Source organism: Ranitomeya variabilis, chromosome 2, assembly GCF_051348905.1.
Source record: "Ranitomeya variabilis isolate aRanVar5 chromosome 2, aRanVar5.hap1, whole genome shotgun sequence".
Taxonomy (NCBI): Eukaryota; Metazoa; Chordata; class Amphibia; order Anura; family Dendrobatidae; genus Ranitomeya; species Ranitomeya variabilis.
Genome location: NC_135233.1, coordinates 426,301,687 through 426,317,784, shown reverse-complemented (window position 1 = coordinate 426,317,784; position 16,098 = coordinate 426,301,687). Strand labels below are relative to the sequence as shown.

Here is a 16,098-nt window from a genome sequence, read left to right as displayed (position 1 = left end):
AAAGAGATCGAACACAATCCAGTAAAAAAGCAAATAAATATTTTACTTAAAAAAAAAGAAGTAAAAAATAATTAAAATAATAAAGACACCGTAAAAGAACTAAAATATACAATATATAACATTTTAACAATAATTTTAAAAAATAATAAAAAAAAATAAATATCTACGGTATATATATATATATATATATACAAGCTTGTGTGTGTACATTATATATATGATTAAAAAATATTTAAAAAATGTATAAAATTTCTAACAAATACTAATAAATGGAAATTAAATAAAAGTAAAAAATGTACAATAGAAAATATATATATATATTAAAGCACAATAATAAATGGTAAATTATATTTTTTTTTATCTCAAATGCTTTGTGTCAGAATAATAATCACATGATCGACAGGGTCACGTGGCCAATGGGCTGGGGCTAAAGAGATAGAGTAAAATCCAGTAGTAAAGCAAATAAGTATTTTATTTGTTAAAAATAATTCAAATAATAAGATAACATAAAAGAACTAGAAATATACAGCGTAAAAAAATTCTAACCATTAAAAAATATATTTATTTATAGATAAATTATAAAAAAAAATGCTGGCAAATCATAACCAAACTATAGCAATTATTTAAAAAAAAACCTGTAGCATAAGAGTGAAAAAATTTTTTTTTTGAAAAAATCTTTTACTTTTTTTTGTTACTTTACTTTAGGAGAAATTAAAACATAACCTTTATTGTTAAAGGAGATAAAACACCAAAAAAACACAAAAAAACAAAAAATCACCTCAAACAAGTACCAAATGATACAGCCTGTATGGTAATGTGTCAATAAATGGCACTGATAGATTGTGATTGGAACATTAGTTCTACATGTAAAATGCACTGTCCCAAAGTTTAAGATACCTCTAATCAATGATAGAAGCGCCAAAGTGCAAAATTAAGTCAGGTAATCTTATTGTATAAATATCAGCAAGTATCAAAAAATCAATACTAGGCAGGCGGGATGAAAACAATATAAGATGAAAATCATAAAGATTAAAACAGGAATGATCTCACCAATTGCCATGGACCAGGTAAGTGATGCCCATAATTTGCTGGAGCGGAGAGTTCCATGGATCAGCGAAGTCGGGAGACAATACCCTGTCAGTCCCTGAAGGGCTATCAGCAAACCTACGTCCCAAGCTCCCGCCCTTACAAGGGCAGTCCACAGCTACCCCTGAGCAAATTCATGCCCTGCACTCTCCCTATTAAAGTGTCCCGACGCGTTTCCTTGCAGGCCTAATCATCAGGGGACTTGCCTGCCTGGGAGATTAAAGTGCACGAGTGCTATACATAAGGACAAAAGGACCTGCCACCCTCCATGCTATATTGGAGAGGTTTAGCAATATACCAATATAGCAAGGAGGTTGTTTTTTTGTGTTTTTTTTGGTGTTTTATCTCCTTTAACAATAAAGGTTATGTTTTAATTCCTACTATAGCTGTAATCCTATAATACTGGTGGGATTTTGTTGGATTATTCCAAATAGATATTTAGAATTGCTGTTTTCGCGTTACTTTACTTTAATAGAAAAGTTCATTTAAATGTTGTAAAAAAAATTGAATGTTTTTTTCACTCGAGGTCAGAATTGCAAATAGAATGATATGTGTATTGACGAACATGGTGAAATATCGGTGTATTTGTGACCAAAAATACAAATAAAAATAAATAGTTTAATAATCTAGAGAATATGAAAAAAAAATAGATCAAAGAAGTTTTCGCAGCCCATGCAAAAAAAACTAAAACTAAAAATTAGAACGATTGTCGCGTCCCAGAATGTGTCCGGGAGGAGGGTTGGTATTATTTGGGTTTGTTCTTACGTATTTGCTTCTTTTTCATGTGACTCGTGGATCCGTCTCCGCCATCTCGGACTTTGCCTGTGTCGCCGGCTGACCCCTGTCGCTGGCAGACAGACCCCTAGATGAAGAACCCGTTACTGTCCAAGCGGGCCGGACGGACGCGGCACAACCTCAGATATTTTTTAACGAGAAGACCTTTGGCCAAGGAGAAGCCGGTGAGTAGAGAGCTGTGTGGCCGACCGCAAGGGGGCGACACCCCTGGGACACCACCATTCCTGGGGCCCCCACCTGCCCGGAGAAGTGCGGTCCCATATTCCTCACTTTTGATAAATTCTTTGGTGTACCATAAAAAAAATCTTCGAGATGATCCCTAGCTAGTAGAATGGACTCTCTGTAAATAAGTACACCCTGGCAGTCCACTTCACCAAGAGCGCCATGACCAGGAAGAGACCGCCAGACCCCACAGAGAGTAGTGCAGCCTGTGCCGGGCGTCCTGCCTCTGCCCACCTGTTATGCTATGAGGAAGGGGCCTACAGGGGATGCGGCTTTTTGGGGGGGGATGGCTTGGGGGCTGGTATTTTCACCGATCATCGCGTTCTATTTCCTCTGCAGTTTGTGGATTAAGGCCGCTCTTTGAACAGAAGAAAATCGCTGATAAAAGCGAAGCGGAGCTGCTGGAATCCTACATCCAGGGCCGGATTGTGAAGGGAGAGGAGGCCGAGCAAGGCAGCTCCCCATGGTAACTCTGCGGGGGCCACACCGCGCTTCTCTGCATCCCATCTTAAGCTTCTCCATAGTCAGCATATTTTTGTTTGTTTTTTTCAGAGGAAACCGTCAACAAGTAGGTAACAATCTGTTATTCGTGTCCCTGTCCCCTCCTGTCTAACTGCTTAGATGCTGCAGTGGTTATTGACTGTGGCATCTAAGGGGTTAAACTCCAGAGACGGGCGTTCTCATTGTACTGCACATCATGAGACCACCGGAACAATAGTGGGGGGACATAACAGGTAAAAAATGGTTATCCTGCTTGTTGACAGATGTCAAGGTAACCACTGCTGATTGTTTCCAGATAATATGAAAACAAGTTACAGCAGCGTGAAAAGAAGTGTAGGTGGCGCTCCAGTGTTGTTTCACCTTGCTGATGGTTTCCCTCATCCTTTATCTTCTGATGACCAGATGAAACTTCTATCTTGGTTATTTCTGCTCCCAGGCAGGTGATGCTGTTCAAGAAGAGCCCCCAGGAGCTGCTGTGCGGGGCCAGTCTGATCAGTGACCGCTGGGTGCTGACCGCCGCTCACTGCATCTTCTATCCTCCATGGGATAAAAACTTCACCTCTGACGACCTCCTGGTCCGGATCGGAAAACATTACCGAGCCAAGTAAGAGCACGGTGTGACCACACACAGGGCAAGAGCTGAAACCAGAGAAGAGTATTTAGCTGTCATAGTTATATGGCAGTGTTATATTGGTACTATATGATGGGATGTATATGGCAGTGTTATATTGGTACTATATGATGGGATGTATATGGCAGTGTTATATTGGTACTATATGATGGGATGTATATGGCAGTGTTATATTGGTACTATATGATGGGATGTATATGGCAGTGTTATATTGGTACTATATGATGGGATGTATATGGCCGTATTATATTGGTATATATGATGGGATGTATATGGCAGTATTATATTGGTACTATATGATGGGATGTATATGGCCGTGTTATATTGGTACTATATGATGGGATGTAGTGGGGCAAAAAAGTATTTAGTCAGTCAGCAATAGTGCAAGTTCCACCACTTAAAAAGATGAGAGGCCTCTGTAATTTACATCATAGGTAGACCTCAAATATGGGAGACAAACTGAGAAAAAAAATCCAGAAAATCACATTGTCTGTTTTTTTATCATTTTATTTGCATATTATGGTGGAAAATAAGTATTTGGTCAGAAACAAAATTTCAACTCAATACTTTGTAATATATCCTTTGTTGGCAATGACAGAGGTCAAACGTTTTCTGTAAGTCTTCACAAGGTTGCCACACACTGTTGTTGGTATGTTGGCCCATTCCTCCATGCAGATCTCCTCTAGAGCAGTGATGTTTTTGGCTTTTCGCTTGGCAACACGGACTTTCAACTCCCTCCAAAGGTTTTCTATAGGGTTGAGATCTGGAGACTGGCTAGGCCACTCCAGGACCTTGAAATGCTTCTTACGAAGCCACTCCTTCGTTGCCCTGGCGGTGTGCTTTGGATCATTGTCATGTTGAAAGACCCAGCCACGTTTCATCTTCAATGCCCTTGCTGATGGAAGGAGGTTTGCACTCAAAATCTCACGATACATGGCCCCATTCATTCTTTCATGTACCCGGATCAGTCGTCCTGGCCCCTTTGCAGAGAAACAGCCCCAAAGCATGATGTTTCCACCACCATGCTTTACAGTAGGTATGGTGTTTGATGGATGCAACTCAGTATTCTTTTTCCTCCAAACACGACAAGTTGTGTTTCTACCAAACAGTTCCAGTTTGGTTTCATCAGACCATAGGACATTCTCCCAAAACTCCTCTGGATCATCCAAATGCTCTCTAGCAAACTTCAGACGGGCCCGGACATGTACTGGCTTAAGCAGTGGGACACGTCTGGCACTGCAGGATCTGAGTCCATGGTGGCGTAGTGTGTTACTTATGGTAGGCCTTGTTACATTGGTCCCAGCTCTCTGCAGTTCATTCACTAGGTCCCTCCGCATGGTTCTGGGATTTTTGCTCACCGTTCTTGTGATCATTCTGACCCCACGGGGTGGGATTTTGCGTGGAGCCCCAGATCGAGGGAGATTATCAGTGGTCTTGAAAGTCATCCATTTTCTAATTATTGCTCCCACTGTTGATTTCTTCACTCCAAGCTGGTTGGCTATTGCAGATTCAGTCTTCCCAGCCTGGTGCAGGGCTACAATTTTGTTTCTGGTGTCCTTTGACAGCTCTTTGGTCTTCACCATAGTGGAGTTTGGAGTCAGACTGTTTGAGGGTGTGCACAGGTGTCTTTTTATACTGATAACAAGTTTAAACAGGTGCCATTACTACAGGTAATGAGTGGAGGAAAGAGGAGACTCTTAAAGAAGAAGTTACAGGTCTGTGAGAGCCAGAAATCTTGATTGTTTGTTTCTGACCAAATACTTATTTTCCACCATAATATGCAAATACAATGATAAAAAAACAGACAATGTGATTTTCTGGATTTTTTTTTCTCAGTTTGTCTCCCATAGTTGAGGTCTAACTATGATGTAAATTACAGACGCCTCTCATCTTTTTAAGTGGTGGAACTTGCACTATTGCTGACTGACTAAATACTTTTTTGCCCCACTGTATATGGCAATATTATATTGGTACTATATGATGGGATGTATATGGCCGTATTATATTGGTATATATGATGTGATGTATATGGCAATATTATATTGGTACTATATGATGGGATGTATATGGCAGTGTTATATTGGTACTATATGATGGGATGTATATGGCAGTATTATATTGGTACTATATGATATGATGTACACTGTGTTCCAAATTATTATGCACAAAGAGTTTAGGAGTGATAAGGTTAGAATTTTTTTGTTTGTCATTTAAACTCATTGATGGTGATGTGTGTCAGGGCTCTTTAGATCACTGAAACCAATTGCAGATACCTGTGCAGATTAGTTTGGCAGGTGTTTCCAAATAAAGGCAAGACTACTTAAGAAGGCTGTTCCACATTATTAAGCAGCCTACATTTTTTGCCAAAATGGGAAAGAAAAAGGATGTGTCGGCTGCTGAGAAGCAACAAATTGTGGAGTATTTAGGTAAAGGCATGACTACAATCAACATTGCCAAGACACTTCATCGTGATCATCGCACAATCAAGAAGTATGTAGCTGATTCCCAGCACACACGTGTGCGTGCTGATAAGGAAAAATTGAGGACTCTTTCCAACAGGCAATTGCGTAAGGTTAAAAGAGCAGCTGCAAAAATGCCTTGTCATAGCAGCAGACAAGTTTTTGAAGCTGCTGGTGCCTCCAACGTCCCCAGAACAACAAGATGCAGGGTCCTTCAGAGGTTTGCAGCTGTGCGTAAGCCATCCTGTCGACCACCTCTATCCACTGCACGCAAGCAGAAACGGCTACAGTGGGCCAAACGATACATGGAGACTGACTTCCAAACTGTTTTGTTCACCGATGAGTGCCGTGCATCGCTCGATGGTCCAGATGGATGGAGTGGAGGATGTCTGGTTGATGGACACCCCATGAAAACACGGCTAAGGCGCCAACAAGGAGGAGGTGGAGTAATGTTTTGGGCTGGAATCATGGGGAGAGAGATTGTCGGCCCCTTTATGATCCCTGAAGGGGTAAAGATGAACTCCATAATCTATGGGGAGTTTCTAAAACAACACTTCCTGCCATGGTTCAAGAGGAAGAACCGTGCTTAACGCAGCAAGATCATTTTCATGCATGATAATGCACCGTCTCATGCTGCAAAAAACACATCTGCATCTCTGGCTGCTATGGGCATAAAAGAGGACAAACTTATGGTGTGGCCACCATCTTCCCCTGACCTCAACCCCATTGAGAACCTCTGGAGCATCATCAAAAGGAGTGTCTATGATGGCGGGAGGCAGTTCACATCTAAGCAACAGCTCTGGGAGGGTATTCTGTCCACATGCAAAACAACTGAAGCAGAAACCATCCAAAAACTGACAAATTCAATGGACGAGAGTTCAGAAGCTTTCAAACAAAGGGTCCTATGTGCAAATGTAACATCACCTAGAATAAAGTTTTCACTTGAAAACTGTTTGATTTCATTTTGTAATAAGCTGATAATGCTTATAACTTCACAATTGACCATTTTTTTGTTCAAAATAAAAAAAAGGTTGAAAACTCTGCTGTGCATAATAATTTGGAACATGCGTTTTGAGTGTTTATTTATTTTTTTAAAGATACTGTTTTCATAGGCAGTTTGTTCCAAAACATTGCAATTATACTAGAATAGTAGATGACTGGAAAATATCAATGACTGCAATTCAGATAGGTAATTTAGAGAAAATATGAGGAAATATTATTTGCATAATAATTTGGAACACAGTGTATATGGCAATGTTATATTGGTACTATATGATGGGATGTATATGGCAGTATTATATTGGTACTATATGATGGGATGTATATGACAGTGTTATATTGGTACTATATTATGGGATGTATATGGCAGTATTATATTGGTACTATATGATGTGATGTATATGGCAATGTTATATTGGTACTATATGATGGGATGTATATGGCAATGTTATATTGGTACTATATGATGCGATGTATATGGCAATGTTATATTGGTACTATATGATGGGATGTATATGGCAGTATTATATTGGTACTTTATGATGGTATGTATATGGCAGTATTATATTGGTACTATATGATGGGATGTATACGGCAGTATTATATTGGTACTATATGATGGGATGTATACGGCAGTATTATATTGGTACTATGTGATGCAATGTATACGGCCGTATTATATTGGTACTATGTGATGGGATGTATATGGCAGTATTATATTGGTACTATATGATAGGATGTACAGTGGGGCAAAAAAGTATTTAGTCATTCAGCAATAGTGCAAGTTCCACCACTTAAAAAGATGAGAGGTGTCTGTAATTTACATCATAGGTAGACCTCAACTATGGGAGACAAACTGAGAAAAAAAAATCCAGAAAATCACATTGTCTGTTTTTTTATCATTTTATTTGCATATTATGGTGGAAAATAAGTATTTGGTCAGAAACAAACAATCAAGATTTCTGGCTCTCACAGACCTGTAACTTCTTCTTTAAGAGTCTCCTCTTTCCTCCACTCATTACCTGTAGTAATGGCACCTGTTTAAACTTGTTATCAGTATAAAAAGACACCTGTGCACACTCTCAAACAGTCTGACTCCAAACTCCACTATGGTGAAGACCAAAGAGCTGTCAAAGGACACCAGAAACAAAATTGTAGCCCTGCACCAGGCTGGGAAGACTGAATCTGCAATAGCCAACCAGCTTGGAGTGAAGAAATCAACAGTGGGAGCAATAATTAGAAAATTGAAGACATTCAAGACCACTGATAATCTCCCTCGATCTGGGGTTCCACGCAAAATCCCACCCCGTGGGGTCAGAATGATCACAAGAACGGTGAGCAAAAATCCCAGAACCACGCGGGGGGACCTAGTGAATGAACTGCAGAGAGCTGGGACCAATGTAACAAGGCCTACCATAAGTAACACACTACGCCACCATGGACTCAGATCCTGCAGTGCCAGACGTGTCCCACTGCTTAAGCCAGTACATGTCCGGGCCCGTCTGAAGTTTGCTAGAGAGCATTTGGATGATCCAGAGGAGTTTTGGGAGAATGTCCTATGGTCTGATGAAACCAAACTGGAACTGTTTGGTAGAAACACAACTTGTCGTGTTTGGAGGAAAAAGAATACTGAGTTGCATCCATCAAACACCATACCTACTGTAAAGCATGGTGGTGGAAACATCATGCTTTGGGGCTGTTTCTCTGCAAAGGGGCCAGGACGACTGATCCGGGTACATGAAAGAATGAATGGGGCCATGTATCGTGAGATTTTGAGTGCAAACCTCCTTCCATCAGCAAGGGCATTGAAGATGAAACGTGGCTGGGTCTTTCAACATGACAATGATCCAAAGCACACCACCAGGGCAACGAAGGAGTGGCTTCGTAAGAAGCATTTCAAGGTCCTGGAGTGGCCTAGCCAGTCTCCAGATCTCAACCCTATAGAAAACCTTTGGAGGGAGTTGAAAGTCCGTGTTGCCAAGCGAAAAGCCAAAAACATCACTGCTCTAGAGGAGATCTGCATGGAGGAATGGGCCAACATACCAACAACAGTGTGTGGCAACTTTGTGAAGACTTACAGAAAACGTTTGACCTCTGTCATTGCCAATAAAGGATATATTACAAAGTATTGAGATGAAATTTTGTTTCTGACCAAATACTTATTTTCTACCATAATATGCAAATAAAATGATAAAAAAACAGACAATGTGATTTTCTGGATTTTTTTCTCAGTTTGTCTCCCATAGTTGAGGTCTACCTAAGATGTAAATTACAGACGCCTCTCATCTTTTTAAGTGGTGGAACTTGCACTAATGCTGAATGACTAAATACTTTTTTGCCCCACTGTATATGGCAGTATTATATTGGTACTATATGATGGGATGTATATGGAAGTATTATATTGGTACTATATGATGGGATGTATATTATTATAGCGACATTTATTCCATAGCACTTTACATGTGAGGAGGGGTATACATAATAAAAACAAGTACAATAATCTTAAACAATACAAGTCACAACTGGTACAGGAGATAGGACCCTACCCGCGAGGGCTCACAATCTATATGGCAGTATTATATTGGTACTATATGATGGGATGTACATGGCAGTATTTGGTACTATGGGATGGGATGTATATAGCCACATTATGTTGGTACTATGTGATGAGATGTGTATGGCAGTATTTGGTACTATGGGATGGGATTTATATGGCAGTATTATATTGGTACTATGTGATGGAATTTATATGGCCGTATTATATTGGTACTATGTGATGGGATGTATATTATTATTATAGCGCCATTTATTCCATGGCATTTTACATGTGAGGAGGGGTATACATAATAAAAACAAGTACAATAATCTTAAACAATACAAGTCACAACTGGTACAGGAGGAGATAGGACCCTGCCCGCGAGGGCTCACAATCTATATGGCAGTATTATATTGGTACTACATGATAGGATGTATATGGCAGTATTATATTGGTACTATGTGATTTGATTTATATGGCAGTATTATATTGGTATTATGTGATGAGATTTATATTGGAGTACTATATTTGTACTATGTGATGAGATGTGTATGGCAGTATTTGGTACTATGGGATGGGATTTATATGGCAGTATTATATTGGTACTATGTGATGGGATGTATATTGGAGTATTATATTGGTACTATATGATGGGATGTACATGGTAGTATTAAATTGGTATTATATGATGGGATGTGTATGGCAGTATTTGGTGCTATGGGATGGGATTTATATGGCAATATTATATTGGTACTATGTGATGAAATGTATATTGGAGTATTATATTTGTACTATGTGATGGGATGTATATTGCAGCATTATATTGGTACTATATGGCATCTGAAATTGCTACAAATGGGGCTACATTGCTTGTTGCCCAAAGTTTGGCCCTTGGAGCGCAGCACATAATGTTACAGCCAATAGAAATGCACAGAATTGTATAGAAAGGCCAAGAAACGTTTTTTGGAGAAGGCCCTTGTTGTGACCATCTGTTTTCTCTTCTCCATCCAGATACGAGAGGACAACAGAGAAGATTCTTCAGCTGGAACGAATCATTGTCCACCCTAAATACAACTGGAAGGAAAATCTTGACCGAGATATCGCGCTCATGCAACTGAGGAAACCTCTGACCTTCACGAATTATATCCATCCAGTATGTCTCCCCACCAAGGAGATTGTACAGAAGTAAGGATCCCCGCATCTACCAGCCAATGGTCTCCAAGCTCTGTCTGAGGTCCTAGTATCTGACCTGCTCTACATCAATGTTGTCTTACAGGTTTCTGCAGTCAGGGTTCAAAGGTCGGGTTTCAGGTTGGGGGAACCTTCAGGAGACGTGGAGCACGGGAGGACCACAGTTACCTACGGCCCTTCAGCAGATAAACCTTCCTGTGGTTGAACAGGAGAAATGCAAGGCATCCACCAAGATTAAGGTGACCGATAACATGTTCTGTGCCGGTAAGTAGCTTTTCACCAACGACTACTTCATGTACCACCTTTCTACGACAGACTGTCCGTCATTCGTCTTGATATGATGCACGTTTGCAAAATGAAACTATCACTGTAGTTTCAACAAATTTTCTATAAATCAATCATACGGGCGAGTATAAGAAACTCTGTAACATATCTCCTTCTTATTTATTTATAGAGCACCATTAATTCCATGGTGCTGTACATGAGAAGGGGTTACATACAAATTACAGATATCACTTACAGTAAACAAAACTAACAATAACAGACTGATACAGAGGGGCGAGGACCCTGCCCTTGCAGGCTTACATTCTACAGGATTATGGGGAAGGAGACAGTAGGTTGAGGGTTGCAGTAGCTCCGATGGTGTTGAGGTGGCCGTGTGGTCATTACATGCTGTAAGCTTCTTTGAAGAGGTGGGTTTTCAGGTTTCTTTTGAAGGATCCAAATGTGGTGGATAACCGGACGTGTTGTGGCACAGAATTCCACAGGAAGGGGGATATTCGGGAGAAGTCTTGGAGGCGATTAGGTGAGGAGCAAATAAGCGTGGAGGAGAGAAGGAAGTCTTGGGAGGACTGGAGATTACGTGAGGGAAGATATTGAAAGATTAGTTTGGAAACATATGGAGGAGAAAGGTTATGGATGGCTTTGTAGGTCAGTGTTAGTAGTTTAAACTGGATACACTGGGAAATTGGGAGCCAGTGAAGGGATTTGCAAAGAGGGGAAGCAGGACTGTAGCGAGGAGAGAGATTAATTAGTCGGGCAGCAGAGTTAAGGACGGACTGGAGGGGTGCGAGAATGTTAGAGGGTAGGCCACAAAGGAGGATGTTGCAGTAGCCGAGGCGGGAGATGATGAGGGCATGCACAAGCATTTTGGTAGAGTGAGGGTTGAGGAAAGGACAGATTCTGGAAATATTTTTGAGCTGGAGGCGACAGGAGGTGGCGAGAGCTTGGATGTGCGGTTTGAAGGACAGGGCCGTGTCGAGAGTTACTCCGAGGCAGCAGACTTCCGGGAAGAGGGAAAAGTGTGATTTCATTTATTGTGATAGATAGATCAGGTAGAGAAGATATGCGAGATGGAGGAAAGATAATTAGTTCAGATTTGTCCACATTGAGCTTGAGGAAGCGAGAGGAGAAGGAGGATATGGCTGATAGACACTCTGGGATTCTGGACAGCAGAGAGGTGACGTCTGGGCCAGAGAGGTAGATTTGAGTGTCATCAGCATAAAGGTGGTACTGGAAGCCATAGGACCGTATGAGTTGTCCCAGGCAGAGTGTATAGATTGATAAGAGTAAGGGCCCAAGGACAGAGCCTTGAGGGACACCAACAGAGAGCAGGCGGGATGAGGAGGTAGTATGGGAGTAGGAAACGCTAAATGTGCGGTTGGTGAGGTAGGAGATTAAAGATAGGGCGCGGTCTTTAACCCCAAAGGAAGAGAGGATCTGTAGTAGGAGGCAGTGGTCAACTGTGTCGAAGGCTGAGGACAGGTCTAGAAGGAGGAGTATAGAGAATTGTCTGTTATCTTTGGCTGTAAGTCGCTCGTAAGTTTGGTCAGGGCTGTCTCAGTGGAATGGTGGGGACGGATGCCAAATTGTAGGTTGTCGAAGAGAGCGTTAGATGTAAAGTGAGAGGAAAGTTCAGTGTGGATGTGCTGCTCAAGGAGTTTGGAAGCAAATGGGAGCAAAGATATGGGGCGATAGCTGGACATACCGCTTGGGTCAAGGGATGGCTTTTTGAGGATAGGTGTGATTGTGGCATGTTGGAAAGCAGTGGGAAAGGTACCAGTAGTGATAAGTTGAAGAGGTGGGTTAGGGATGGATTTAGTGTCGTGGCGAGGTTGGGGAGGAGGTGGGATGGGGTTGAGTGCACAAGTGGTGAGGTGTGATTTGGAGAGAAGAGCAAGCAGTCCTTCAGTGATTTTGGAGAGGGAAGTTATGTGGTTAGGGCAGGTAGACTGGGGCTTATATTCAGCCCTGGCATTTGAATCACACAGGCTCATGCTGTCACTGTCCCCAAGCACCAGATGGGATATATTACTAATATTACCCTGGACTGAGGAAAGCAAGATTCACAACAAGACCAATATTTGTAATGATGCCAGAGGCCTACTGTGGTAATTGACAGTCACCTACTTTGTTGTTCATCACAACTCTTAACAGTATGGGTGTCTCAAGAACACCGATTCTGTTAACAATGTAGCAGACAAGGCGGCTCATGACCAGACAGACCCTTCTGGCATTTGCCAGAATTGCCAGTCCGGTCCTGGGTTAGGGCATTGATCTGGCATACAAAGGGGTCTTAGCAGAGAAATCTGCTTTTTTCCACTTACGAACCACTTCACCCACCCAAATTGCAGCTGTGTAATGAAGTATATGGTGATGGAGGGAGGAGAAATGAGAGAGCAAGTAGAGATTAGCACAAATGGTGCTGCTTTTTTTTCTCACCCTCAAATCTGAATTTACAGCTACACTGCTCATTACTTCTGTGTAAAGTCCTCCCATGCTGATTTCTAGTATTTTCTCAACTCATAACTGTACTCACAGCTACACTGCTGTATAATATCCTCCATGCTACTGCCTTCTAGTTTATGCTCACCACTTAACTATATCCACAGCTTCACTGCTAATTACTACTGTATAATGTCCTCTATACTACTACTTTCTAGTATTTTATATCACTCCAGTGCTGGATTCACAGCTACACTGCTCAGTACGGCTGTATAATATCCTCCACACTACTTTGTTTTCTCACTCCATAACTGGATTCACAGCTACACTTCTCATTACTGTTGCCATCTAGCTTTTTCTCAACCCATAACTGCATTCACTACTCATTACTGCTGTATAATCTCATCTTTCTAATGTTTAATTTAACACTAGTGCTGGATTCACAGCTCCACTGCTAATTACTGCTACCTTCTAGCTTTTTCTCAACGCACAATTGTATTCACTGCTCATTACTGCTGTATATTATCCTCCATGCTGCCACTTTCTAGTGTTTTTGCTTACGTCAGTGCTGGATTCACAGCTATGCTGCTCCGTACTACTGCATATTGTCCTCCAAGCTGCTGCTGCTGCACGTGTGCTACACAAAGAGAGGTGATCAGGGATCTGTCATGTCTGTGTGCTGTGTTTAGGAGACATCACAGCAGCTAATCTCCACCCAATAGCGCAGAGAACAGAAAATAAGATCCTGCAGAAAGGAAAAATTGTGAAAAAAAACAGGATACAAGTCGCATAATAGCCACAAAGTATTGACTTGTGTACACACAGCAGCTTATTCTGAACCTGAAGTGACCGGAACTCATGAAGGTGATGTTTCGTCTTGACATCTTACCCATTGTTCTAGGTTACAGTCCAGAAGAAAGCAAGAGAGGAGACGCCTGTGAAGGAGACAGCGGAGGCCCCTTTGTCATGAAGGTTGGTATTTATCGATGACATCTTCTACCATTGTGATTGACAACCGCTTCTTACACTGGGGAAAAGACAAAAAAAAAAAAAGTGTTTTTTTTTTTTTTAAATCCGCACTGGGTTGCGGACCACCCTATCCTCCCTGTTCTTTTCTCCCCAAAAGGAGGGCGTTTATGGGTGCGATGCTGAACCTGATGGTCTCATGTCCTTTTTCTTTCTAGGATCCTATAAGCAAACGTTGGTACCAAATGGGCATCGTGTCTTGGGGCGAGGGATGTGACAGAGATGGAAAGTATGGCGTCTACACTCATGTACATCGCTTGCGGAAATGGGTTATGAAGGTCACAGAGCAATAACCCCGTAATAGCCGTCCAGCATCAGGTTTTAACCCTTTGGCTTCTGAAAGCGCAACACCCCCAGATTATGTATTTCTGCTCGTCAGTAAAATATTTTTAAACATTTTGCGTCATCGTAGATTCATGTTAATTTTTCCTAAGTGCTAAGCACGTCGGTGTGCAACTCGTAGGCGAGGCCTGGATGCTCCTGCCGGACCCCATTACTCCAAGGAAACAACCAGACGTTTCGTGTATGACAGTCCTAAAGGCCCCGTCTCACATAGCGATTTACCAACGATCACGACCAGCGATACGACCTGGCCGTGATCGTTGGTAAGTCGCTGTGTGGTCGCTGGGGAGCTGTCACACAGACAGCTCTCTCCAGCGACCAACGATCAGGGGAACGACTTCGGCATCGTTGAAACGGTCTTCAACGATGCTGAAGTCCCCCTGCAGCACCCGGGTAACCAGGGTAAACATCGGGTTACTAAGCGCAGGGCCGCGCTTAGTAACCCGATGTTTACCCTGGTTACCAAAAAAAACAAACAGTACATACTCGCCTTTCAGTGTCCCTTGCCGTCTGCTTCCTGCTCTGACTGAGCCGCCGTACAGTGAGAGCAGATCACAGCAGTGACGTCACCGCTGCGCTCTGCTCTCACTGTACGGCGGCTCAGTCAGAGCAGGAAGCAGACGGCAAGGGACACCGAAAGGCGAGTATGTACTGTTTGTTTTTTTTGGTAACCAGGGTAAACATCGGGTTACTAAGCGCGGCCCTGCGCTTAGTAACCCGATGTTTACCCTGGTTACCAGTGAAGACATCGCTGGATCGGTGTCACACACACCGATTCAGCGATGTCAGCGGGACCTCAACGACCAAAAAAAGGTCCAGGCCATTCCGACACGACCAGCGATCTCACAGCAGGGGCCTGATCGCTGGTACGTGTCACATAGCGAGATCGCTACTGAGGTCACTGTTGCGTCACAAAACTAGTGACTCAGCAGCGATCTCGCTATGTGAGACGGGGCCTTAAGTCTGGAGGACGATGCTCAGATGGCCCATGGGGCTCCGGAGCTGAACTCAACATCTTATATCCTGTAGTGATTTCAGGTCTGGAGACCCGTGGCCAGTCCAGGCTGTGACATACGGATGTCTCAATTCAGCATTAGGGCGTAACGTTACGCCGTACATCTCCCTACATGGAGGAGACATCCAGACATAAAGCGACTGTCCGGATACGGCAGCAGATCCCGTTATACACTCACCCTCAACCTGTTGTGTGAGCTGTTTAAAGGGATCATCTTGTCTCAAAAATACCACCCTACATCCATCCTATTAGGCAAGAGCAGCTCCAAAGTCCATGATGTAAAAGGCATTGCATTGGTTATATTGTAATACTCAAATTCCCCCCTGGAGGCGCTGTAGGGAAATTGAACACTTATTGCCGGGTTCTTCCAAGGTTACCGTTGATCCGTTGATTAGGGATCACCAACAGTGGGAGATCTTGGGACTTTCCAGAGAAGGCACCACCATTAAGACCGTATCGTCGAGCAGCACATGAACCTATTTGACAGGGCACAAGTTGTTCTCCACCAAGAACCAAAAATTAGTCGACAAACGCGTAACGGCAGGAACTCGTGTAGCGGTCCACACGGAGA

General features: G+C 42.4%; 1 protein-coding gene across 4 annotated transcripts in view; it reads left to right on the top strand.

Annotated features, from left to right (window-relative positions):
• Nucleotides 1-14,571, top strand: part of F2 (coagulation factor II, thrombin) — a 57,128-nt gene extending 42,557 nt beyond the window's left edge. For all 4 annotated transcript variants that reach the window (XM_077286846.1, XM_077286843.1, XM_077286845.1 and 1 more), the window contains exons 12-18: nucleotides 1,941-2,045; nucleotides 2,443-2,569; nucleotides 3,041-3,208; nucleotides 10,241-10,414; nucleotides 10,506-10,684; nucleotides 14,046-14,116; nucleotides 14,329-14,571. In XM_077286846.1, coding sequence (XP_077142961.1) covers nucleotides 1,941-2,045; nucleotides 2,443-2,569; nucleotides 3,041-3,208; nucleotides 10,241-10,414; nucleotides 10,506-10,684; nucleotides 14,046-14,116; nucleotides 14,329-14,463 — 959 coding nt within the window. In that variant the 3' untranslated portion in view covers nucleotides 14,464-14,571. The remainder of the gene's footprint in view (nucleotides 1-1,940; nucleotides 2,046-2,442; nucleotides 2,570-3,040; nucleotides 3,209-10,240; nucleotides 10,415-10,505; nucleotides 10,685-14,045; nucleotides 14,117-14,328) is intronic.
• The last annotated feature ends 1,527 nt before the right edge of the window (nucleotides 14,572-16,098 follow it).